Source organism: Triturus cristatus, chromosome 7, assembly GCF_964204655.1.
Source record: "Triturus cristatus chromosome 7, aTriCri1.1, whole genome shotgun sequence".
Taxonomy (NCBI): domain Eukaryota; kingdom Metazoa; phylum Chordata; class Amphibia; order Caudata; family Salamandridae; genus Triturus; species Triturus cristatus.
Genome location: NC_140590.1, coordinates 571,253,330 through 571,279,947, shown reverse-complemented (window position 1 = coordinate 571,279,947; position 26,618 = coordinate 571,253,330). Strand labels below are relative to the sequence as shown.

The following is a 26,618-nucleotide window of genomic DNA, read 5'->3' as shown; positions in this document are numbered from 1 at the left end:
ATAGGACATCTTTCACCTGTATGAATGACAACATTTCTAGTCTTAGTGTGTGTTAGTGCTCGTTTTAATTCTTTGTGGTTCTAAAGTAAAATAAACTTACGTACTGTGTTTTTAGGTCTCGCTGAGGCCAGTGCATGCGCTGGCTCGGAGAGACATTTTGTAGTTGGGATTTTAAAGTGCTGCCTGTGGCCTAAAGCTTGAGTGCACGTGAGCGTTGCACGCGCGCAGCCACCAATCACTGCTGCGTGTGTACCACTCGCGTGCTTGCCACACAGCGCTCCCGTCCAAGCGATCGCCATCACTTTCGCTTTGATCGCGATCGCTATTACTTTCGTTTTCACGGCCGAATGCTTGTATAATATTGCCGCCTCTTCTGCATTCTTCTATCTCCATACACATGCCTTTTTACACTTGTTTTATTGTTGCCCGCATCATTTTACCGGAATTAACACTAAATACCGCTTTACCATAACGCACCTTCTGCTTTCTTCCTCCCTCCCTCCTTTTCTCTATAAAGCCCATTCAACTTTCAATCCCTACCTTCTCCTTGCTCTCAGTCCCTGCCACAGCCATTATCAAGCTGTCTCATGCTGCAAGTGTTAAAACAATAAAGCCAACTCACTGTTCCTTATCATTTTTAACTCACATTTGCAATCTACTGCCAAACCTAGAGACTATGTTCAAAGTAGCGACGTTCACAAGTAAAAACTGTAACCTCACTTACACACTCCAAGCCGCCGCCCTAACCGACGCCACTTCCCTATAAACACTCAGCAACACCGCTTATCCAACTGCCAAATCTAAAAACTCCACTGCGCATTAACACAAGCCCCAAACCTCTGCAGGCCACGTGCCACAAACTTACTCATAATGCTTTACCAAGGACTTACCGTTTTAAACTGCTACTCCAATGCTGCTCAGCTTCTCGCCACCCACCCCAAATATGTGCAAACGTACAAACAGCAGCTGTGCACGCGTATAACTCCGTTAGCAAAACTCAGAGGACAGGACATGTGCACACGTACGGCAAGCGGCACATTAACACGCTCCCTCCTCCCTCACACACGTACAACAGCGTTAACCACTAAAAACACGAAAAAATATGCACCCGTCCTGGGATATCTTTTAGATATATATATACACACGTGTCCTGCGCAGGGCATCATCACACTTCCTGCTCGCTCGCACGCTCCCTAGCTCTGTGCCATCCCTTATTTGAATGTTATGGTTCAGCTACATAGCTACCAAGGTATCGGATTGCTATGTGTGACATCTTCTTAATTTCAGTGTAATTATCGGTGACATTTCAATGACTATCAGTGACATTTTCTCGTAAGCAAACTCAAGCAGTGAAAATTAGGGAAACATAAATATCAGAAATTAAACCCATGTGAACAACAAGGAACTCTAATACGAGTCACATCATAAGCCACAACCTGTATTACTTTGTTGTGCGCCCTGGTCCTGCATGCTGCCCACTACCTGCAAAGTGCCACCACCCCACAACCTGTATTACTTTGTTGTGCGCCCCGGTCCTGCATGCTGCCCACTACCTGCAAAGTGCCACCTACATACCTCGCAGCCGGTCACACAAAGCTACACAGTTATGCTTGGCGCGCTGAAAAGTTTTGTTAGCAAGCACCACAATGGCTCTCACAGTCACCTTACCAAAAACAAGTTAGTGCAAGCAACTACTAACACAGCTTACTGTCAGTAAGAACACACACTGCTGTGTGATGTACAGTTAACAGCTGTAACAGGGCAGACAGGGCAGCTCAGAAGATGAGAATGACTGTGACTGTATCTTTCCAACTAAATTACCAGCTTTTTGCATGCTGTACAAAATGTTTCCCTCTTATTTCTGCTTACAGAAAATTCCTTATGATACTATTTTTTTATATGCACTGCTTAAAGCCTAAACAGGCAACTAAACAAGCAGTTACAAGTAAAGTTACCTTGCACAACAGAACACACTATAAATAAATTGGTACAGCAAATGTAGTACCACCAACCTATATTTCTCATACGTTCATTCCTACATAATATTACTATATTTTATCATAATACAAGCACACACAATCCCACTCTATAACCTTTCCTCCACTTTACTCAACACCACTCCACGCTAAACTACTCAACTCCACTACACTCTATAATAATTTCCTCTACTCTATACTACGCCACTTCACTGTACCACACTACACTCTATAGGTCTACATTAACAAAATTCGAGCTAGTAATGTTGCATTAATATTTGCTAAGCCACAAACTAAAACTTATACTAATGCGAGACCTATTGCATTGCAAATGCTTGTTATTTTCTAGGATAGCGATATCTTCCTGCCTGTTTAAATAAAGATGTTAATGAAATCAGCATTCCATTACGTTCCTACATTGCATGCGCTCATTCATTTACTCTGGGCTTTATTGTATATGTTTTTAAGCACCTACCCGGTCTGGTATATGGGAGAAGGAAAAAATTCAATGTTGGTGCTTCTTAGGCTGTGTTGGTTCATAAATTGGCCAGTTTCTGTTGGTGTTTAAAAAATAAACTTAATGAGTTTACTGCGCTAAGGTTTTTTTGCCTGTGTGTTAGTTTTACATCTCTTTTGTGGTTTAAATATCACCGTGGCTTGCCCGTGACTAAACCTCTCTTAAGTGCATTCAAAAACTGAATGGTTAACATGCTTCATTTTAAATCTGGGCGTTTGATTTTTTTACCCCAATGCTGGTTAGCTCGTGTTAATCCATGTTAGCGAGTAGGTGGATTTCCGTCTTTTTTACTGCCTATGGTGTCAGGTAGTAAGAAAACGTTCTTGTCGTTACGTTGCCTCATACCTTCGTGGCTCTGAAGCGACTTGCAGTCCCCTTTTGTTTGGTGGGAATCTTCTTTTCTTCTGCTTTCTCTGCGTTCGTGTCCTTCTGCACTCCGGGTTGTGTGGAAGATACTCCGTGGGTGTTTGATTCTTAGTCTGTTCATGCAGCGTGCGACGTCTCTGCATCCAGCGTCGCTCCGTAATCGTTGTCATGGAGCTGTTTAATGCGTAAAGAGCTTTGAATCCGATTGGGCATGACGTCTCACTTAGCTTGCAAGTCGATGTTGCATTCTCTCGAACGATTCGCTGTGTTTTAGCGTGTGGGACAATAAAGTTTTAGCGTGTGGGACAATAAAGTTATATAGGCACATTGTTTTTCCTTCTATTTCGAGTATGAATTCTGGAGCTTTTCTCAGTAATATGAGTGTTGTTGAGGAATCTTTTGGGTGCAGCAGGGACCTGTTGATTATGCGATGTTCGCTAGTTCGGACATTTCATTTAGGCCGTTCTCAATTGTACCCAAGAACATGATGGTTTTTGCTTCTATCTTGGATAGAAGAACGTCAGTATTCGGTCCGCAAATATGTCGTAATACTGTCCATTTTTATTCATTGGGGCCATGACCTTTTTCGATACAGTGCGCGACCATTGGAACAAAATTTGTATATGGCGCAAAGTTCATTAAACATGAAAACTTTACGAATTGCAATACTCACAACGTTATATACTGCGTGATATGCCCTTGCGCACAAGCCTATATTGGAAAAACCACTCGGCCTATAAAAAAATCGTATCTCCCAACATCGATCTCGGATTAAATGTAAGACCCCGAATGCACCAATGGTCGCGCACTTTATCGAAAAAGGTCATGGCCCCAATGAAGGACACGAACGCAGAGAAAGCAGAAGAAAAGAAGATTCCTACCAAATAAAAGGGGACTGCAAGTCGCTTCAGAGCCACGAAGGTATGAGGCAACGTAACAACAAGAACGCTTTCTTTCTAACTGACACCAAAGGCAGTAAAAAAGACGGAAATCCACCTACTCGCTAACATGGATTAACACGAGCTAACCAGCATTGGGGTAAAAAATCAAACGCCCAGATATAAAATGCCAGAAACCGGTCCTAGGAAGCTTGTTTCCGGTCCAGGGAAGACATGGCTTAGCAGTTCGGGCTGGACTGCTCCCATGAGGCACAGGGTCAGACTGATTTGCATATGGCCATGTCTGAACTGGGGTGGCAGAGTGGGCTAAAGAACGGTGATGGATCAAACCCAGATCTGTTGACTGGGTGTGAGTGTTTGATTGGTTCTGATGCTCCGTCCTTCACCACCCCCTTTTGTACCGCTTTGTTCGACATAACTTGGCAGGGTATGCTCAGACGTTGAGTCCCTTGCTCACTTTGCCACTGGATTCAAGCAAGCCTGGCTGAAGACGGCTGAAATGCCAGAAACCGGTCCTAGGAAGCTTGTTTCCGGTCCAGGGAAGACATGGCTTGGCAGTTCGGGCTGGACTGTTCCCGTGAGGCACAGGGTCAGACTGATTTGCATATGGCCATGTCTGAACTGGGGTGGCAGAGTGGGCTAAAGAACGGTGATGGATCAAACCCAGATCTGTTGACTGGGTGTGAGTGTTTGATTGGTTCTGATGCTCCGTCCATCACCACCCCCTTTTGTACCAGATATAAAATGAAGCATGTTACCCATTCAGTTTTTGAATGCACTTAAGAGAGGTTTAGTCACGGGCAAGCCACGGTGATATTTAAACCACAAAAGAGATGTAAAACTAACACACGGGCAAAAAACCTTAGTGCAGTAAACTCATTAAGTTTATTTTTTAAACAGAAACGGGCCAATTTATGAATCAACACAGCCTAAGAAGCACCAACATTGAATTTTTTCCTTCTCCAATATAGCAGACCGGGTAGGTGCTTAAAAACATATACAAGAAAGCCCAGAGTAAATGAATGAGCGCATGCAATGTAGGAACGTAATGGAATCCTGATTTCATTAACGTCTTTATTTAAACAGGCAGGAAGATATCGCTATCCTAGAAAATAAAAACACGGTACGTAAGTTTATTTTACTTTAGAACCACAAAGAATTCAAACGAGCACTAACACACACTAAAACTAGAAATGTTGTCATTCATACAGGTGAAAGATGTCCTATCTGAATCTTGTCCAGCCCTGAGGAAGACCTTACCGTAAATAAAGTGTTTGGTCCAAATATAAAAAGGTCGAAACGCGTTGGCTTCAAACACGCAGTGGCTCAGATCATAGTAGGGAAACAATACGGCGATCTCGTTTTCCCCACATCATGAACATTAATTGATTTGTTGTTCGATATCATTTATGTAAATATTTTCTGACCCTGCCTAGGACCATAAGAAACGGACAGCTTTGAGGACCAAGACAGTTATGGTCCCAAGAGTCAAACTAGTAGGACATAAAAAGTAATATTGATTCTAACAAATGATAAGACCAGTTGCCTCGTAAAGGAATATAGATTTTAGCAAATGACAAGACAAATTGCCTTAAAAATGTGCCTAAATGTGTCTATCACAGTGTGTATTGTAATGTAATCTAATGTCTATAGCACTAAATGTAAGTTTTTTTGTGTATAATACGTTATGAGTTTGTTTAAATAGCACCACAAAGTGATAAGCTATTTGTGTGTTTTATATACAGAAGACAGGTGAAAGTCTACAAGATGAAGCGATTCCCTTTTGAAAACAAGCGTTAAAAAAGAAAAATTAAATTGAAACTCACAGTCAATGAAAAGGACTAGTGAGAAAAGAAACATTGTGATTAATGGTGTCAGAGGCATTCTTGTGTTTATAATGTTTATTAGGTGCTCCAGCAAATATGAGATGTACAGGATTTATCCAGTCACATTTACTGCAGTTAAAACAGACTCACTGTGATTGTGAGGAAACTAAGCAATATTAATATAAAGACAGACTTTTGTATTCTCGATCTCTTCCTCTAAGAAAAGGTAGTTTATTTTACTGTAGGTCTCTGGCAGGATACCCATGGCTTTCAGGCAAACAAGCCAAGCCCCTAGTCTGCTGAATAAACTCCTTTCGCAGAGAAACTCTAAGGCCATGTGTGTCCCTTAGAGCCACGAAGCCTGCTCCCATGCTTTTCCATTGAAACACAACACACTGTGTGCAACCCACAACAGTCAAACTAGGCAGGTCTTTCCTCCCCAAACGGTCGGTAAATAAGATGGGTACAATTTACGCCAAACATTAATTGTGGTGGTGTCCGCTGGTTATTATTAAAATGCCTGAATGAAGTGGTGTATATATACAACGATTAACCCTTGCCTTATGGGCTGCTGTAATTAAGTGCGACCCAACTAATATTAACAAAGCCATTACATATTGTGGACTGTGGCCTAGTGGTTAAGGTATCTGACTCTCACTTTGGAGGTGATGTGTTCAAATCCAGGTGTGTCCCATGGTTTACATAAGCCACAATAATTTTGGTTTAAGGCCCTGTAAGGGCTTAACGCGGCCCAGGTACAGCGACATTAATCTACCGGTCCGGGGGTCATGTGTGGTTCAGGGCCATTACATATCGGGGACGGTGGCCTAGTGTTTTAGGTATCTGACTCTTACCTTGAAGGTTATGTGTTCATATCTGCGCATGCGCTGCTTGCCTTGGTGAGATCTATTGTAGTTTTTTTGGCGGAAGGGGGACAGGAGAAGCCCCCCCCTCCCCCCCCGGAGCAGACAGGCTGTACCTTTTCTTTTTAAAGAACTGCACAGCGCAAGCCCAGCTGTCTCTTGCACCATGCGCGCCCTGGCATTGGCTGTTCTGGCACTCTGTGCTGCAGGCTGGGCATTCCCTGCACAGGAAACTTTTCAAATGCTTTGGAACTGCGCAGGTGAATGCTGCTTGCGCCACTGTGCAGGTGTCAGTCTTGCGCCACTGTGCAGGTGTCAGTCTTGCGCCACTGTGCAGGTGTCAGTCTTGCGCCACTGTGCACGTGCCACTCTTGCGCCACTGTGCAGGTGTCAGTCTGGTTTCAGTGGGCACAGTACGATTGTGTCTCAGGCTGCACTGTGGCTCAGTCAGGTGGGAACAGGGACGCAAACCTATGCACAGAGCGGTATAGTTGTTGTTACACTATAGAGCGCTGCGAAGTTATGTTGTCAATCTTTGGAAATGCCACAGAGTTTATATGTGCATGTGTCTATCTATGTGATAGGCCAGGGGTTGTATGTGCATCGCTGAGCCACGTGCGCTTAGCAATCACGTGTTTATCAGTCCAGGCAACAGGGCACAATCACTGGATGTGATGGTCTGGAATTGGCAAATAGTAATACAATGTGGGCTCGCAGGCCTTATCAGCGGTTAAAACCTATGTGTTCCGTGGGTTACACTGTCTAGCCTTGTATAGCGTGCTGACCCCACCACACCTAACTGTAATAGAGGGCAGACAAAGGCATACAGCTGATCACTCGCAGGTTATCACTCAAAGCTAAAGAGAGGCATGATTTGGCTTTGTTTAGTTCCTGTAAATAAGAGATATGCATGCACTGTAAGAATGGCAGATGTGTTGTTCTATCCCAGTATTTACACAAGTAACAATTTAAATATTTATTTTTTGGGTTTATAAAGCGCGTAGCTACCCGAGGGCGTCCCAGTGCTGATACTCGCCTGCCAGATCCAGGAGGGGGGATGAAAGGGGAGTGGGCAGAGTGACCAGATGGAGAACGAAAACGTTTACGGGAATAACCAAGTTTTCAGGCGCTTACGGAAGGACAGCAGGTCCGTTTCCGTTCGGATGGTGATGGGAAGGGCGTTCCATAGCTTGGGGGCGTTGAATGAGAAGAGACGTCCTCCTGAGGGTACTCTTCTTATTCTAGGGATGCTGGCCAGGGACAGGGTATTTGACCTTAGCTGCCTAATGGATTGATAGGGTTTGATGAGTGGTCTCAATATAGATGGGCCTTTGCCGTGAAATATTTTATGCGTAATACATAGGGTTTTGAAAGCAATGCGTTCCTGGATTGGAAGCCAGTGAAGTGCCTTCAGAGCAGGTTTCGCCGAACATCTGGATTTTGTCCCGGTGAGGAGCCTGGCGGCTGCATTCTGGACACGCTGCAATTTATTGATGACTGAGGTTGGGGCACCTAGATATAGAACATTTCCATAATCCAGTCTTGGGATGATCAGGCCTTGGATTAGGAGCTTTCTGGATTGAGGGGGGATTAGAGGAAAAATCTTCCTTGCGGTCCGCATAAGGCCGAAGCAGGTGCCGGCAGTATTCCTTGCTTGAGTTTTGAAGTTAAGCTCTTTGTCCAACCAAATGCCCAGGCTCTTAATTTCACTTTTTGGGATGGGGGGGGGGGGACCCCATACAGGGCGGCCATGAGAGAGAAAGGGGAATTTTGCGAAGATCGCCCAGTAGTAGGATCTCCGATTTCTCTCCGTTAAGTTTGAGGCGAGAATCTCGCATCCATTTGGATATGCTCTGAAGGCAGGAGGCCAAGTTCTCCATACAGTGTGCTGACTGGTTTAGGGAGATGACTAGTTGTGTGTCGTCGGCGTACATGACTACCTTTATTCCAAAAGGTGACACGATGTCTTCGAGGGGGGGACATGTACACGTTGAAAAGTGTGGGGCTCAGGGAGGAGCCCTGGGGAACCCCACACTGGAGGGGAAGAGCTCTCGAGTGTACAAGTCCGTCGGCCACCTCGTAGGTTCTATGTTCCAGAAAGGATTTAAGACAATCCAGAGCGGAGCCAGTGACTCCTGCCCTGGAGAGAAGGTGGACAAGGATGGTGTGGTCCACCGTGTCGAAGGCCGCACTTAGGTCCAGGAGGATCACTGCCACTGAGCCTCCTGTATCCAAGATGGATCTTGCTTCTTCGATCACGGCTAGGAGGGCGGTGTCGGTGCCCTGCCCTGGTCTAAACCCTGTCTGGGAGTGACAAAGGAGATTATTAGACTCTAGGAAGGTGGAGAGTTGCTGGTTCACAATTTTTTCCGCCACCTTGCTGATACCTGGGAGGAGAGAGATTGGCCTGAAATTCGCCAGGTCAGAGGGGTCAAGATTGGGTTTCTTCAGAAGGGCGCGGACTATAGCTCTTTTCCAGCTAGTAGGGATGGTACCTTAAGTAAGGGAGGCATTGATAAGTTTGGTGAGTAAGGGGGATATAATGGGGGCAACCAATTTTAATGTATTCATAGGGGCTGGATCTGTAGGGGCTCCACTCTTTACTGAGTTTAGGGTAGTGAGTAATGTCTCTGTGGACACTGGACAGAAGGCGTCAAGGTGGGGTGCGTCCGGGCGAGCAGTAGGGTGAAACAGGTCCAGAGAGGTGAAATGGGAGGGGAGAGTTTTTAAAATATTGGTGATATTGGAAGAAAAAAACTCAGCTAATTGGTTACATCTGGAGCCTGAGGGGTCAATAGCGGGTGGAGGATCTGGGGCTTTCATCAAGGAACGGATGATCCGGTAAATTTCTTTGGAAGAATTAGCTGCAGCTCGAATTTTGCCTTCGTAATAGGAGGCCTGGGTGTTTTTTAGGCAAGTTTTATAATGTTTCATCGCTGCTTTATAATCTCCTTAACTCTTTGTTTCCCAGTCCTTTCTCCAGAGGCGTTCGAGTTTTTTACAGCTCTTTCTTAATTCGCGCAACTCGGGAGTAAACCAGGGGGATTTAAAAGTTCCCTTTTTACTAGGAAGCAATTTGTTGGGAAGAGCTAGGTCAAGGGATTTAGTGATCCAAGAGCGGAATTGGTGGTCCGACAAAGTTGGATCTGGCTCCAAAATAGGAGTGGAGGACATTAATATGCCAGTCCAGACTTCGATATCCAGGTTTGACCAGGGGCGAGATGGAGCCGGGGGGGTGGGGGGGGGGAGGGGGGGATCTGTTTGGGCATTCTGTAGAGATCGGATACTTGAAGGGGATCAAGTGATGATCTGACCAGGGGATAGGAAGGGGCTCGGTTGCGATCAGTTCGGGGATATTTGTAAAAATAGGGTCCAGGAGATGGCCCTTGATGTGGGTCGGATGTTGGTTTTTCAGAGTAAAGTTAAGGGAAGTTAAGTCTTCCTTGAGGTCTCCTGCTAATTTGTCTGACGGGTCATCAAAGTGGACGTTGAGGTCTCCTAGAACTGTGAAGTTGGGGGAGAGACAGGCTAAGGACGTGATGGTTTCCACCAACGAGTTGGCGAACTGACCTTGCGGTCCCGGCGGCCGATATACAAGGATGCCTGAGAGCGTTTTAAGCGGAGAGAGGTGGATTGAAAAATGCCACTATTGTGTTTTATTTATGTCAGAGCGCTATAGATTGACAATAAGTCATTTGTGTGTAAATCAATATGTAGGATGTATTACATAAGACAGCGAGGGTTACAGGGTCCAGGAACCACACGTCTTTCATAGCTCACAGTGCTATACTAAAAGGATTACAATTTATGAACGGTCAGTAACAAAAGGACCTCCGTGTTAAAAGCAGTAACGTACCCACCTACATAAATAAAAATCTGTCACCTGCGTTAGGACATATTAACCCTCTATGCTACTTTGATTCAAAACTGGGACTAGACAAAACACAGATGTCTCCAGCAAATACGTTATACTCCAGAGTTATCTTACCATTATTATTCTCTGATATGTAGATGGCACACTAAGATCTCTGCAGCAAGTGCCCTAATCTCATAAAATATTTTGAAATGCAGACTTTGCAACCAATTAAGCAGAACAGATGTATTGCCACGTTTCTTCTTCTTGCCATTTTCTTGGTGGAAGGGTTTTAAAAAAGAAATAAGTTGAGGTCCGGATTTTGCATAGGTGTTGCGTCACTTTTTGGGCACAACCCTGATGCATAATCCCATTCATTAAATATTATAAATGCACTCAAAGTAGACATGCAAAGCATATGTGTGAGGTCTTAAGACCTGATGTCACTTCTTGGGATGTCACTTCCTGGGAGGTCACAGGTAGTGATAACACTTCCTGTAATGCCGCCTGCGGTAATGTCAGCACTGTGATGTCACACGCCATGATATCACTTGCATACTGCCAAACTTGGCTAGTGCCCCCACTTTTTAATTTTTTTTAGGACTTGTGCCCTGGGTATGACTGCGCGTAATGACGCACAGTTGCATAACATTTGGTGCAATGCACACTCTGCAACCGCTCTAACTCAGATGCTCTAGTGAGCGTGCGCACAATTCATGTAAATCTGTAAATTCATGTGTGTACTGTTGATACTTTCGAGGTACCTATAGTGGCGCAGAAAAGCTGTTAAACTGCGCCCTTTAATAATAGAAAGTGAAAGACGAAGGTACAATGCTTCAACCAACTTGTTTTCCTCGGCAGAGCGGTAAAACAACACAAAATCATGCTTTTTTTAAATCCATGGAAGGAAACATTCAGGCACATGCATCAAAAGAAAAACCGGTCGGAAACGGGCAGATTCTCAGAATCTGCCCCTTTGCGACCAGTATTTTTGCATTTGGGATGCATCATCCCAAATGCAAAAATTGCAATTTAAGTAATCTCTAAATTGCGATTACTTAAATTGCGATTGCATTGAAGGAATCCCAAATTGAGATTCCTTAAATGCAATGTATTAAAGTAAAAAATAAGCGATTTCGCTAATAGGGTGCGCAAATTACCATGAAGTTGAACTTCAAGGTAATTTGCAAAACCTTTGAAACAAGCATTGGCATAGCCAATAGGTCTCGCCTATGGGACCTTATAAGTGTTTAGCCATGCAACAGTTAATGTTGTTGCACCAAGGATATTGTGCTGGATAACTAAACACTTACAGGGTCCCAAAGGCGAGACTTATTGGCTATGCCAATGCGTGTTTATTATAATTAGGGAGCAAAAAAGGCCCTTTTCATTGGCTCAGGATAGTTTGCCTTCTCAACAATTGTTTGGTGAACAGGTTCAACATTTGGCGGATTTTGGCCCCACCACCCCGGGCAGGCCTTACAGGAACTATTACCTCCATTGCTCAGGGCCAACGGCATTTGAGTTTTTGCAGGAAAACAATCCTACTTACAAAGCAGAGCAGACTTTATGAACTTAAAAGAGACACTGAGATAGTACTGTAAGAGAGACTTTAAACAAAGGACCAGTGAAATGATGTGACTCTTTTGGAGAGTTGAAACATGGGATTTGCCAGTATATTAGGGCCTCCAGGCCCATCGAGGCTATCGTCTGTCTACTCTTCACACTTTGCTCATGGTCCCCAGCTTTGCTCTTGGTGTACTCGGGATAAACTGCAGGTTTCACACAGCTTAGAGATCAGTTCTCTTTGAGGATTTGCTTAAAGACAAGAGGGCCTTCACTTCAAATTTGCCACTGGTGGTAAATTGTAGATCTACGAAGATTACAGTTTGGTTGACAGTAATGCTCGCCAATATTAGGTATGTGGATTACCACGAGTAGTATGGCATTGTTGCTCTAGGTAAACTCCTCTGTTAGAGATGACTTGAGCATTTGGCAGCTTTAATATTACTCAAGGTAAAATATACCCAACAAAATACATGTTAATTAGAATGGTAGTGTGTCATTGAAGCAAATAAAAATTCTAAACAAATATTAAAAAATTCTAAAAAAAGATATACAACATGGTAAAATAAAGAAATCAATTGTCCTCCTACACGAACCATGCAGCAGGATGTTCTTTGTTGCACGAAAAAGGGTTGGTCAGGAACTTGTGCTCCGTATTCCAAGCCCACGAGGCAAGAATGGTGCTACAGGTAAAGCTGCTATTAGTGGAGCCACAAGAGGTCACGAAAGATTGCAACCAATGACCTGCACCATGGCCTTTGCTGCAATTGAAGTGGGAGCACCCAAATGGCAAAATGTCATTTGCCTGCAGCTCCCTAATCCATGCAAAAGTCCTGCCAAAATGCTTTCACACCCTCAGTTGGGCAGGTGAACATAAACTATTTTACAACACTACTAATTCGACTAGTGAGGTAATGTAATGAGTTTGAGCATTTACTGCTGGGATTTTCCACCAGCCTTCAGGGCACAGGGCTGAATACTTTGTATTTAATTCAGACTACCATGTTTTTAAAATCAACAAAACGAGTACACTCGACTTCTGAAATAGTCACATCCTCTTCTGGAGCATCACGAGTGTGTAGGCAAGTACTAGTCAAACATGTTTATTTTAATATAACCATGGTAATGTACCACACTTTTTGAGGCACTAATAACAGCAATCTTGAAATCAAAAACGTAGGCCATTGTTTATAATGGAATTCTATATCTTGAGCAAAACCCTAATGTGGTGATTAGATCAGTGCCGTCAGGCTGCACCGTATTACTGCACCTTTATCACATTTTTTCTATCACTCAAAATGAGGCTCCTTCTTGCTACCATAAAAAAAATTAGAAAACAAATAATCTTCCAACAAAAATAAGCAAGGTTTGTGGTAATTAATAGATTAATAGATTTTCGCAAAGTTCATGTAGTTCCATTTTGAACAATTACGTGAAATTTCAGAAAAATGTAGCAAAATTATGCAAACTTCCAATCTGGCATTTAACTCATAAAAGCACAAAAAACTTGAATGCCGCAAATGACAGCGGCTCACGTTCTATATGTGAGCGTTGGTTCTGTGGTCTCATGATAGGATTTTTAACCAGACAGACTTCAGACTTAACATTACACGATGTGGCATAATATCAGGAATTTTGCGTTAAACAGGAGAAATTGAACATTATTTTTCTTCTGTCAAACGAAAGTAATGTGAAGGGCTGACTAGAAAATGTTAAGCATCCAACCACATTTAAAAGACCAGCATTGGCCGCACGGGAAAAGGAAAGTGATCGCGCGAAAAACATAAAAGCATGGGTGCGCGCGCCGGCAAACACCTGAGTGGTGCGCGCGCAGCACTGCCAAAAGTGAAAGCAATCAAGCCCGGAGTCGTGTGCGTGCGCAAAAAAAAAAAAAAAAACACACAAGAGTGGTATGCGCGAAAGGAGAGGCCTGTGCACGTTCACGATCACATGCACGCAGGCTTCAGGCCACTCTGGTAGCACTTTCAAATCCCGCTTACTAAAGGTCTTGCCTGAGCTAGCGCATGCGCTAGCACTCAGGCGAGACCTAAAAAGCACTTTTGCGCATTTTTCAAAGTTTTATGTTGCGCACACATTATGCCCTTAGGGCATGTGTGTGCGCAACATATGTGCAGAGGTCAATTCCAGGGGTGCAACAGGGTGTCCTTTTGACACCCCTGCACCCTGAAATTGCATGCGCAATTTCCCATTCATTCCTATGGGCCTGCAAGCCCATAGGAAGGAATGAATAGGAAGCTATTCCTTTTTTGCGAGTCGCAAATAAGGAATGTGTAGGAATCGCTATTATTATAGCGATTCCTACATGCATAGCATTTTGCGAGTCCTTAATTGCGAATCCTTAATATTCGCTATTTAAGGACTCGCAAAATCCTAGCTTGATGCATGTGCCAGACTGTGTTTTACTGCGAATATGAGAAAACGTGGCCTATGTTTCAATGCAGATATTTCTCACCTTTTTGTTCAGACTCGGCTGGCTCAGAGCTTAGCATAGAACCATTAAAATCCAATAATAAAGGTGATGCTGTCAGTGAGGAGAGAGCATAAAATGCCCTCAGACTAGGCGGCACGCACACTGTGTTTGTAAATGCAAGCAGCTGCAGTGCTCAATTCGGACTCATGTAAAAAAAAAAATAATAATCCACTTTCTAACAAGCATTTGCAATGCAATAGGTCTCGCATTTCAGAAACTTTGACCTATTGGTATTGCAAGTGATAATGCCTTTTATTATTGCATGTTTCTTTAAACACATAAAAGGCATTACCATTTACTCAAAATCTCGCAATTGCGAGACCTATTGCATTGCAAATGCTATTAGTACTGAATTAAACTCACGTTCGCTCAAAATAGTCTGTTTCCGCATTAAACACTCAAAATATTCATGCAATGCATTCAAATGGAAAGTCAAAGTTAGCCCATCAATTCGGTGACTTGGGCAATTGTACGACTTTGCAAGTTGAGCTTGTGTTCCCTACTCCTCGGGTGTGCAGGTAACCCCTCTGTAGAAGATACCACCCCTCCGTCCGTGGCACAAGGAGGTTCCTTCCCCTCCTTAAACGTACTTGCCCCTGCTGCGACTCCAGCACTAGTACTCTTGTTAACACACTTTCTCCGCGCACCCCACAACCCTAGCTCATTAAAAGCCGCATTTACAACTCCTTCCACACTTATTTGCACCTGCGCTTTGCCCGTGACCCCTTTTCTCCGCCGCTTCTTCGCATGCCCTTCCTACAGTCAGTGTCCTCTGCTAAACTGCTTTCGCTCACTCACGTGCACATACACGGCTGCAGACTCATGTTGCTTCAGCGCTAGCCTCTTCTTTTCATCACCATCCACGTTCTTCTGCCCACCGTACCACGCCGCTGAGCATCTCGGAACCCCGGGGGAGAGCAGGGCCTTTCCCAGGCAGCCACATCTCAGGGACATGGGAAGAACGACGCAGAGTGAAACTACAGAAACACGAATGCAGCTTTGCATTACTTATCCCAAACTTAAAGAAAGCGCAACATTCTATAGAAAGAAGCCCTAGAAGCCCATCTCCACATAATGACAAGAATTGGTTTAAAAATAATACTAATTTGTCAACAAATATTAAGTCTTCTTTCAATACAAGATCACATCTTGTACTATTAATTAATATTACATGTTAATGCATTTAAAAACATTTCTTAAATTACAAAAATAATACTTGCATACTCTTTTAGTAACCCTTGTTATTTACAATGTTTAGAGCCGGTAAAACCGAAGTATGTCAGGCTGTATGTAGGGAGCGATGGCAGACCACCCCCCCCCCCCCACCCCCCCAGCAATGCCATCCCGAGAGCTAGAGGAGAGATGACGACCTATCTTCTTGCTGAAGTGGGAGGGATGTAAATGTGTTAGTAGGTCGATCCAAGCAACATGAGCTGCGTTATACATCTCCTGATAACATTCTTGCGCATCTGGAACTTATACGTGGCCATGGACTACATTGTGATATGTATTGTAGTTGATATGAGACTAGCTGGGACGGATGATGTGACCCCCCTGGATGTACCTATAAATACCATTGGACACTTGAGAAAGATACCCACAACTACAGGCATGACCTACTGTATATCTGGAAACACGTTTCTTCCTTTATTCGTAGTCTTCAATAAGAAAATAGGCACACAGCCAACGCGTTTCGTTCCCCCAAGCCTTGGGAACTTCGTCAGGGCTTCCAATGGATGTAAGAAAAAGTCAATAAGACCCAAAGACAAATAATGTCATCAATACGGAAAGTAGAATCTAAAATGGTTGATCAAGAACACCAATATATACGGGTTCTTAAAGAAATTTTTACGGGTGGAAGTATTATCGCCAGTAAGGCATTGCTTCAAAGTAGTGGCCTTGATAACGCTGAAAGGTCTCATACAGTGTCTGAGACGTTCTTTCTAGGCGAGGCGCAGTCTGATAGCTGGTAACCTCGAATTCGGCAAACGAAGACTACGAATAAAGGAAGAAATGTATTTCCAAATATTTGTTTTGCTTCTGTAAAGACTTATGACTGAGTGCACCTTCCTTTTTTCTTTATGGTCTCCTTGTATGACAAGTATCTTTAAACAGCGGATACTGGAAGTTGTTGCACTCGAACATTTACATTATCACCTAATGAAACTTTAAGTGCTTGACCCTGGTCAGCTGCTCTGCTCTTCTTTGTTATACCTACTGTATATCTGTTTATGTAACTCTGTACACGCTGCTCTGTCTACTCACTGAATGTGTTGTTCTTATTTGGAAAATCGTAAATAAAGGTTTTAAAAAAAAAAAGTATGTCGCGCTGTATGCAGCATTATTGTTGTTATTATTCCAAGTATGTTTTCCCTTCGCCAGGTATACTGCACATGGATGCTAGGAAAGTTTTTTTTGTCTAATAGTATTAAAACGACAATAGATGAAATGTGTGTGAAGCTGATTGCATTCATCTTTAACGTTTTCTAATGTAGGCCTTGATAGCATGTTATCTTTAGTCTCTGTCACACAGGCTGTTTTTGAATGAGCAACAATGTTTAAATAGGTAAGGTCACTTTCCTAGGTTTAGAATGCGGATTGTGTCCTTAGTACTCTGTAGCACAGTAGACTTTTGAGAGTAAATTGTTTCAAGGCCTCGCCTATTGGGAATACGGTGATTCTTGTAAATCATGTACAGATAGCAATATTTGTACTAACGATTTCGGTGTCTAAAGGGAAACCGGTAAGAATTGCAATATGTGAATCCGTGGGATGGTGCTGTATAGTGTGATTTCAGAAACTGTATTGTTCTTTCTTTAACCTGATTGTTCCAACTTGTGTGATTTTGAAGTAACCATATTCATGTATGGGGTTTATTTTGCATTATAAAAGAAGGGCATTCTTGAAGTTTTTGGGCTCCCTTGGATTTTAAGAGGCAACACTATGTCGCCCTGACCTTTGAAAAATAACTTTTATTTATTTCTTAGAGCTGGACCATGTCTGTTTCTGCTTGTTCATTTCTGGCATTTTATACTGAGCATCATACGATCTTATTTAAATGTCTTATTGACTGATTCAAAACATTTTTCTTCTGTAATGATCTGAATCCTTAAATAACTCTTCATGGTTTCTCATCTTAAATTCATTGTTAAGCCTAATATACTTTATTATTTGCACTGTCATTTGCCTTGAAATTCGGTTGACAGGTTCAGTTGTTGAGCAACCAACCACTTATGGGATTAACACCTTCCTTTAAGGTACAAGAAGATATTCAGCACATTTTGCGGTCCTGGAGAAGCACGGGGTTCTCTTCAACCTGGAAAAGTCCCATTTGTCCCCTTCTCAGTGGCTCCAGTGAATATTATAGTATCCAATATCAAAATATTCCTCAAGGGACAGGCTGTCCTGGCAAAATACTATAATATTCACTGCACTCTGGAATCTTGCCCATAATGCTTTGCTGGGCCTTTGGTTGGCATTGTATTTTTGCCCATACCTTTGCTTGGGGTGGTCCTAGGAGGATGGGACCGCCACCGAATCGTTCAGCATGATATGCTCTTTGTGTTCAAGGCATCTGCTTGGTCCGCCCCTAGGTTACGGGTGACCCCAAAATCATCACCTCTCTCATTTCCAGATATTTTTCAAAATTCACTTTTGTGAATTGGTTATATGCTTTGTAGCATGTAAAGATAAAGTTGTTTCATCAAAGTGTTGTGGATGCAGTAGCTAACTCTGCTATGTGACGGACTAAGAGTTTTTGCATGAATTTTGTGTTTTCAATGTAATACCCAGTTAACAATCTCCGCAACCTCCGCTAGCGGAGCGGAGTTCATTGCCCACGGTTAACGTGGTAGTGGATGTTGAATGCACTCCGAATTTCTGTTAGAGGCACCATAAACAGGTTGAAGAGAGTGGGTGAAAGTGAGGAGCTCTGTGGGACCCTTAATGGGACCAGAGTGGTCTGCAATAGTGAGTGATTAACCTTGAGTCTTTGAGTCCTGTTTTGGAAATAGGAGGTAAACCAGTTAAGGACTGATCCTGTTAGCCCCATTTGGTGTTCCAAAAGGTCTACTAGGTTGTCATGCTTAACCGTATCGAATGCAGATGATAGGTCAGGGAGGATTAAAAGGCAAGATTGGTTCTGATCCACAATTTTTAGTGCATCGTCCACTATGTGTGTCATAGCTGATTCAGTGCTGTGTCCTGGACAGAAGCCGGATTGAAATTGGTCTAATGGTCAGAATAGATCAATGTAGTTACAGAGTTGGATGTGAACACATTTTTCAGGGAGCTTCACCAGGGTAGGAATATTGGAGATGGGTTGGAAGTTGTTTAAGTCAGTTTGATCTGCTTTTTTTGTGTAGAATGGGGGAAACCTGACCGGACTTTAGGCAGTCAGGGATAGTGCCTTGAAGGAGGGAAGCATTAACAATCTTGGTCCAAAGTGGGAGTATCGAGGGTATGAACTAGAAGTTGGGAGGTAGAGGGTCTTTGAAGTGGTTTGACGGTTTCAGCGTTGTTAGACTCTTGTGACTGGCACTTTCCTCAAAGGTTTTGGAAGAGTTCCACGAGACGTTGTTTTTGGGGAAGTGCCCGGGGGGACAAGAGGGAACAGTCATAGGGGAGTCGGAGAAGATGGCTAGAGAATGGAGAGGACGTTGTCCCAAGGCAGTCTGCAGATCATTTCTCATGCTTTCTGTCTTCTGAAGAAAGAAGAAGGCAAATTCCTCGCAGTTTGATAGCCGACTAGACCCTGCATTGGTCACATTGGGTGCACAGTTCGATTGCGCTTTTATAAGTTCAAATAATTTTTTGTGTCTGTTACTGGCTTGATACAGCTGGCTTCTGAAGAAATATGCTTTCGAAATATTGATGCTTTTGTAGTATCTGTTCCTCAATGATCTCAGGTGCTTGAGGTATTCAAGGGATGGAGCTGATCTCTACTGACGTTCAGCCAGCCTCAAGTTGTGTCTTTCTGTATTGAGGCTACTATTATACCAAGGTTTGGAGTCTTTTGTGGATGCTCTTTTAGTTGTAATGGAGTGATCAAGTCAAGAACAGTCTCCATGGAGCGAGTGTAGTGATTTATACGATCATGGCCATCTGACATCTCTCCAGAAGGAGGCAGGATGTTGTGACTGAGAGAGGTCAGTTCATTACGGTTGATGTTATGCATGCTCCTTTTTCCAGAGTCTGGGTTTTGTTAGTTAAACTGTGTTAGTTATCACAGCTTCCATGATGAGGAATGTGAGGCTGTGATGGTCAATCCAATCACAGGGGAAGATCGATTCCAATTGAATTGAATTGGGCTTCTTAATAATAAGATCTGAGGTTGACCCTTTGTTGTGTGTGGGCCTGCTTCAAAATTGGGTCAGGTTAAGTTCAGCAAGGAAGGTTTTAAAGCTGTCAACTGCAGGATCATTCCGAACATTCCACTGGAGGTTGAAGTCTCAGAGGAAGATTTGAGAACACTGTTGACCAGTGTTTGCTACAATGGTTTCCATGATTTTCTTCTATGAAAGCCTCTCTTCTCCCTATGTCCATGCCAGCCTCCAAATTGCACAACATCTACTTCATTCACTGCGAGATTTGACTGCATTCTTATTTAATTTGCGTCCATTGTTTGTAATAACTTCACAGTGCACTTAATACCGCATTTTCATTGCTTTTAAGTCCAGTACATAAGAGGCAACTATAACGAGATGGGCCTCGGCTAAATGGACAAAAGAGAAGGCATGCCAATATTCAAATTTGTAAGTTGTGACGTGCAAAATGAAGCCATGTATATGAAGCAAGCATTCCACTCACGGAACCATCCTGCTTGCTTTGTGTGAAATGTGGTGGGATTATTTACTCCTGTGTGGAAGAGTATTGTGGGATCTTGCTAACACAAAGTTTTGTATGTAAATGATATGGTACTCCTCAGAGTATGCTTTTCCTTTAGGATCTTTTAATAATATTAGTGCACGGATTAATAATTGAGAGCTAGGGGCAGGATAAAATATATGATGATTACCCAGCGAACGTATTTATTGGTATGTTACTGAGTCTTGTGGCATGCACCACGTAGCCGGAAGCTCACGCTTGAGCCAGACTTCGCCTCAGACATGGCGTGCTGTGCTGGGAAAATCTGCATTTTAGAAAGGGTAATTTGTAAACAGGGATGAGCAATTACTCTAGCCTGTCTTTGCATTCTTCCACAGCAGTCTGCTTTAACAACTTCAGGAACAGTTGCTCTAAAACCACATCCCCAAAGTACCTGAAAAAACCAACAGCCATAATCAGAGGCTCACCAACTTGCACTGCTCAGACTCTATCCTTGGAACTGGAGAAGAGGAGAAGTAGTAAGGATCATTCCTGTGCCTGGGGACGACCCGCTGTCCTGGCTGGCAGCAGTCCACCCCTGGCTTGGGGAGCCCTCCCCTTCAAGGTTACTCTAATGTGTGGGAGGGTTCAACTCCCAGTGGACCCATGCCTATTCCCTGGCCTTTTGATCTTCCCTACAGAGAAGGGTCAAGGGCATTGGAAGCACACCAAATGTGACAAGATAAGGACAAGATTTAAAGACTGGCTTACAAAAAGAGAGTTCATGGAAGAATACAGAAAACACGGTTTAGGCAACAGGAGGAACAAACTGAACCTGGACAGCCTAAAGCAAACAAAGCCAGCAAATAGAAAGCCAGAAATGTGAGTTACAAACCACAAAGCCATTGGCAAACACACCGAATGTATTCCATGATCAACTTTCTGAAAGTCCCTGAGATATCTTTAGCAAACCAGATAGCTGTGCTGTCTGGTAGGCTGCAACCTAAAAACTGACAAGCTTAGATATTGGGAAAAGAAAAACTCCTGGTACGATCCTGGTAGAAACCTAAGGAGTCAGGACTTTCGGTTTCTCACTAGCTCTTGACTAAATCTAAAAAACAGAGGTCACTAGTCCTTTAATAAATCTAAAAAGCCAAGAGTTATGGTCTTTTTGTTTCAATTTCCCTGTTTTTGGAATTCCCTGCCATTAAATATAAAGTGCGTTCTGAAACTGACTGTGTTTAATAAGGCCATCAATATATACTTGTTATGAGTGACTTATTGACCACGCTAAGAGGCGCTTTGGGTAGTGAGTATGTTATAAGTGCTATGATTGATTGATTGACTGACTGGTCCAGCAGGATCCTGGTGTAGGTAGGGTTGCCACCTGGAAGTCTTTTGTACCACATGACCAGTACATTAGTGCGCCCCCGCCATGCACTACTTATGACCTCACATCTTATATCACTCATGACATGTTCTATCACATCATTGATAACATTAATGATAACTTCTGAAATAACATCACTTATGACAACACTGTGCATGGTGGGGGCGCTAGTTATAGTTACTTTAGGGTATAAGTTATAGGTACTAGAGATAGATAGATAGATAGATGGATGGATAGATAGATAGATAGATAGATAATTTTAGGGTTTAGGAGTGGGTAGTGGTAAAGGGAGGTATGGGTAATTTTAGTTGTTTGTCGTGGGCAGTGGTAAATGGACGAACCAGTAAATTTAGGGTTTAAGGGTGGGCAATGGTAAATGGAGATAAGGGACATTTTAAGGCACCCGGAAACCCATTGTGGGTAGCTGATGCACGTTATAAGTTCAAATAGAAATAGAAAATAGAAATAGTTGTAAAGTGAGGAAAGGGTAGATTTAGGGTTTAGATGTGAGCAGTAGTAAAGGGAGGTGAGGGTAATTTTAGGTTTTAGGGATGGGTAGTGGCAAAGGGAGATAAGGCGAAGTGAAAATGTTCAGTTTCTTTTTCTTTTTCTGCTGTTCCACTAAAGAAGACTTGGAGTAGTTCCATGTCCTCCTGGCCCCCTGACTTTGAGGGGTGGTGCAGTCAATCACCAAAATATCCCAAGTTGAAGACACACTCGAAAAACAAATACATTCCACTGATTCTTTATTTAAAAGAAACCAGCATTTTCATTCAGATGAGTTTCATTGCCTTACGTGTTTCAGAGTAGCAGCTTCTTGGTCACAGGCTTCATGATGCTGCGCAGGGTAGGTGGATAGGCACTCTCCTCTGCATTTCCTCTATTTAATTAGCCCTCAGTGGGCCTCACAGGTGAGTTCAACTTAGTGTTGCATGCTGAGATTAGTAGTGCACTTTAATGAATTCCTTTTCCTCTAGTAGGTTTCTGCGCTGTGGCATAATGTTCATTTGATTTCAAAGCCCTCCAGTGGGCCTCCGAAGGGAAAATGTTCAGTTTATTTTTCCTTTTCTGCTGTTCCATTAAAGAAGACTCAAAGCAGTTCCATGTCCTCGTGGCCCCCTGACCTTGAGGGGTGGTGCAGTCTTCCCAGGCTGGACTGCCGTCATAAATCAATCACCACCGGAGGGCTTTGAAATTAAATGAACATTATGGTACATATATATATATGTGTATTACCTACTGGGGTTTGCCAGTAGGTAGCTATAGTTAGGATGTAGTTTCTATGGGAAGAGCGTTTTTGTTTTACTGATAACTTTGTCGTCGTTTGAAGAATCTTCGCGAAAGTTTTTAAAATTAGTTCAACGCTCACTTCAGCTGGTGTCTTGAATGTTTTGCGGTGAACCGTCAAGTGGGGTCCGAGAAAAAGGTGGGGTCCCAAATCGCGTTTTCCCCATGTCAATGGCCATAGGAAATTTTAAGCAAGACTACAGACCGAACTGCTGAACGGAATTACACCAAATTTGGCAGAAAGGTAGCTGTTGGTCCAGAAAGCGACTATTTGTTAATGGTGCAAATCCCTTCAATAGTTGCTGAGTTATTTAAAGAAATTTCAAGTTGTATAAATAAGGATGCAGAGGATCCGCTACTCCTGCCGTTCTCGTGCCTAGATCGGATTGAATGGCAAAACTTCAAACCAGGAAGTGTTGGCAGCCATCTTGTGACTCGGTTGAACCGAGTTACAGGAAAAAAAGGTAAATAAAAAGAAAAGAGGGCAGGGTAGAACCCCCCCGGACCCTTAGGAACCTTGTGGGGGGTCCCACAGGGCACCAGTAGGGCCCAAAAAGCATGTTTTAAATTGATTTTGCGGGCATCGCACTGGATCCGTGAATCCCACCGAAAAGTTAAAAAAATAAAAACGAAGTGCGGGCTGCCACTCTTCATTTGTAATCGGCCCCTGAGTGAGCCAGGCCCCGGGTGCATGTTATTAACATATAGTAGAGGGGCGCACATGGGATCCCCCTCCTTGGAGCCTTAAAGTCCCGGGGACCACCATCTCTATCAGGCTAAATGAAATATTAATGTGGCGGGGCTCTAGGCCCCCCGCAGCCCCTGGGACCACCACCTCCTTGGGGCTGTGTTCTGTAAAAGAGTAGGGCCGTGCAGCACCCCTCCTGGAGCCATACATGGCCCTGGTATCTGCCACCCCCAGGGCCTGCTCAGATACCTCCGCATTGCCCACCCTCGGGAGGTAGCTGTATGCTATGGCTTAGCGGGAGCTTCACTGCTCCCGCCAAGCCATAGCAAACTCTACTTCGCTTCTGGTCAGCAAGAGCAGAAAAAATGCTCTCGCTTACTAGAAGCGGAGCAGAATTGCTTTTGGACAGAGGAAACTGCCTATTCAGCAGCTCCCTCTGTCCAAAAGCATTGCCAGCTCCCGCAGGTTGCGGAGAGCCGGCAAAGTCAGCGGGGCTTTAAGCTCCCCTCACGGTCCCCAGCGTGAAAAATTGGTCGGACCAGGGCACCCAGTATTGTGGCCAAGCCCTGGGGGATGGTGCCCCCTCCCATGTTTTTTACAAAAAAAATAAAAGGCACTCCCCGGGAGATGGGGACCTCAGGGCCAAATTCGGACCAGGGAAGGGGTGCCACGCGGACCCCCTTCCTTTATGAAGAAAAAAGAAAAACGGCCACCGGGGCCAAAATCGGCCCAGGGAAAGGGCCCACCTTCCCTTTTCAATTAAAAAAAAGAAAAAGCTACAGGCATTACATCGGAGACCCGCCACCTTTCTGCAGCACTCTGAAATCGCACCTCCTGGCACGGTGCTGGTTGGGGGATGAAGTCCTCTTGGCTGCTGAGGGTTTTTGGGTGCTAACAAGACCTCCTGTTACCTCTAGTATGACCCACACAGTGGAATTGCTGAGAGGTGTTCAGAAGCCACACACCCTTTCTCCACCACTCTGCAAACGCCCCTTGGTGCACTACTGGTGGCGGGACGAAGTCCCCTTAGATGCTAAGAGTCCTTGGCAGTGAACAACCCCTCCTGTTACCTCCTGTAAGTCCCACACAGTGGGGTTGCTGAGAGGTATTTGGAAGCCATGCCCCCCCTTCTCCAACACTCTGCATCCCGTCTCTCGGCATACTTCTGGTGGGTGGCTGAAGTCCCCTTGGATGCTGAGGGTCCTTGGGGGCCAACAAGTCCTCCTGTTACCTCCAGTAATTCCCACACAGTGGGATTGCTGAAAGGTGTTCGGAGGCCACACCCCCTTTCTCCAGCACTATGCAAACGCTCTGCTCAGCACACTCTTGCTGGGGGGATGAAGTCCCCTTGGATGATGACTGTCCTTGGGGCGTGAACAACCCCTCCTGTTACCTCCAGTAAGTCCCACACAGTGGGATTGCAGAGAGGTGTTTGGAGCCCACACCCCCTTTCTCCACCATGACAGTTTCAGTGACATCACTGATGACATCTCAAATTATATAACTGAAGACATCATTCATTGATTTTTAGTGTTTTGTAAACGTTTCTGAGATTTGAAGATACATACTAAGCTACTACAAAGTTAAATTACTATACATTGTGCACTACTGAGTGATACTACTTCTAGCATTTATTATGTTAGTGGCTGTGTGTATCAGTGTGTGACTGGCTGAATGGCTGCATGGGTGTGTGAGTGGGTGCGTGAGTAGTTTTGTGGGTGTATGAGTGATTGTGGGGGTGTGAGTGGGGGTGCTTGTGGTTCTATGGATCTGCAACTGGGTGTTTAAGTGGTTGTATGGGTGACTGAGTGGCTTTAATATGTGAGGTCATAAGCAGTGCATTGCGGGGGCGAAAGTTATATTAGATCAGGTAACTATAACTGCTGAAATTCAATGGTTTTGTACAAGTGCAATTTGAGGCTAATTATAATTTCACTGATGCTTTTGGTTTTGTCAGTGAATTGATAAGGCTTTTTTAATTCTATTTCCTAACTATAACGTCCCTGTAACCTTTGTCTTTTTTCAGTGAAGTACTACGGTTTCTTAATGTTATTTCCTAACAATAGCAACCATGTAACCTTTTGTTTTTTAAGTGAATTTCTAAGGGTTCAAATGTTTTATTTCCTGACAGTAACCTGTAACCTTTGAGAGTGAGTGTTTGAGTGAGTGCATGAGTGTCTGAGTGGGTCTGTGATTGGGTGTGAGAGTATCTGAGCTGGTCTATCAGTGGTAGTGTGAGTGTCTGAGTGGGTCTGGGAATGGCTGAATAAGTGTGGCATTGGGCGTGTGAGTGGGTGTGTGGGTGTTTGAGTAGGTGTGTGAGTGGGTGAATGGGTACATGAGAGTATGAGTCAGTATGTGACTGGGTGTCAGAGTGTCTAAGTGGGTTTGTGAGTGCCTCCATGAGTGTGTGAGTCAGTCTGTGAGTGGGTGCATAAGCCAACCCTCCCTGAGCCTTAATTTGCCCTGGAGACCCATCCCCTGGGCTCAGTTCCAATAAAAAGGAGAGGGGGCAGTGTGGCCCCTCCTCCCCAAGCCTTAAAATGCTCCATCCAGCGGGGCCAAATGCAATTAAACAGGGGAGGGGGCATGCAACCCCAACACCGAGGCCAAAATCTAAGGGGAGGGGACGTTCAGCCACCCTCCCTGTGCCTTAATAAGCCCCAGGGACCTCGTTTCCAGGACCAAATACAAGCCTTCTTGGGGTCCTCCCCCATCCCCCATGAAAAATTCTAAGGCAACGGGGGCTTGCAACCCCCTCCATGGACCTTATTAGGCCCCAGGGACCCCATCCTCCTTGGCTGTGTGTGTGTGTGTTTTTTTAAAGGAGATGGGGCCGTGCGACCACCCATCCCCGAGTCTTCTCAGGCCCTGGGGATCCCATCACCCAGGGCTGTCCATTTTTTAAAAGGGGAGGGGGGACCACCTTATTGGGCCTTTTGGACCTCACTCCGGGGCCGCATTATATTATAAAGCAGAAGGAGGCCAGCTTACCCGAGCCATATTATGCCCCACGGAGCCCATATCCTGGAGCCTTATTTTATCAAAGATGGCAGGGGGGCTGCGTGGCCCCACTCGCAGGGCCTTCATA

At 44.2% G+C, this 26,618-nt stretch overlaps 1 protein-coding gene across 3 annotated transcripts in view; it reads right to left on the bottom strand.

Moving 5' to 3' along the window:
* Window positions 1–15,382, bottom strand: part of RSAD1 (radical S-adenosyl methionine domain containing 1) — a 127,110-nt gene extending 111,728 nt beyond the window's left edge. Inside the window, exon 1 of one of the 3 annotated variants that reach the window (XM_085617110.1) lies at window positions 15,156–15,382. In XM_085617110.1, the coding sequence (XP_085473236.1) occupies window positions 15,156–15,362 (207 nt within the window). In that variant the 5' untranslated portion in view covers window positions 15,363–15,382. The remainder of the gene's footprint in view (window positions 1–15,155) is intronic. The other 2 variants (XM_085617112.1, XM_085617111.1) reach the window with 2 other exon arrangements.
* Between the last annotated feature and the right edge of the window lie 11,236 nt (window positions 15,383–26,618).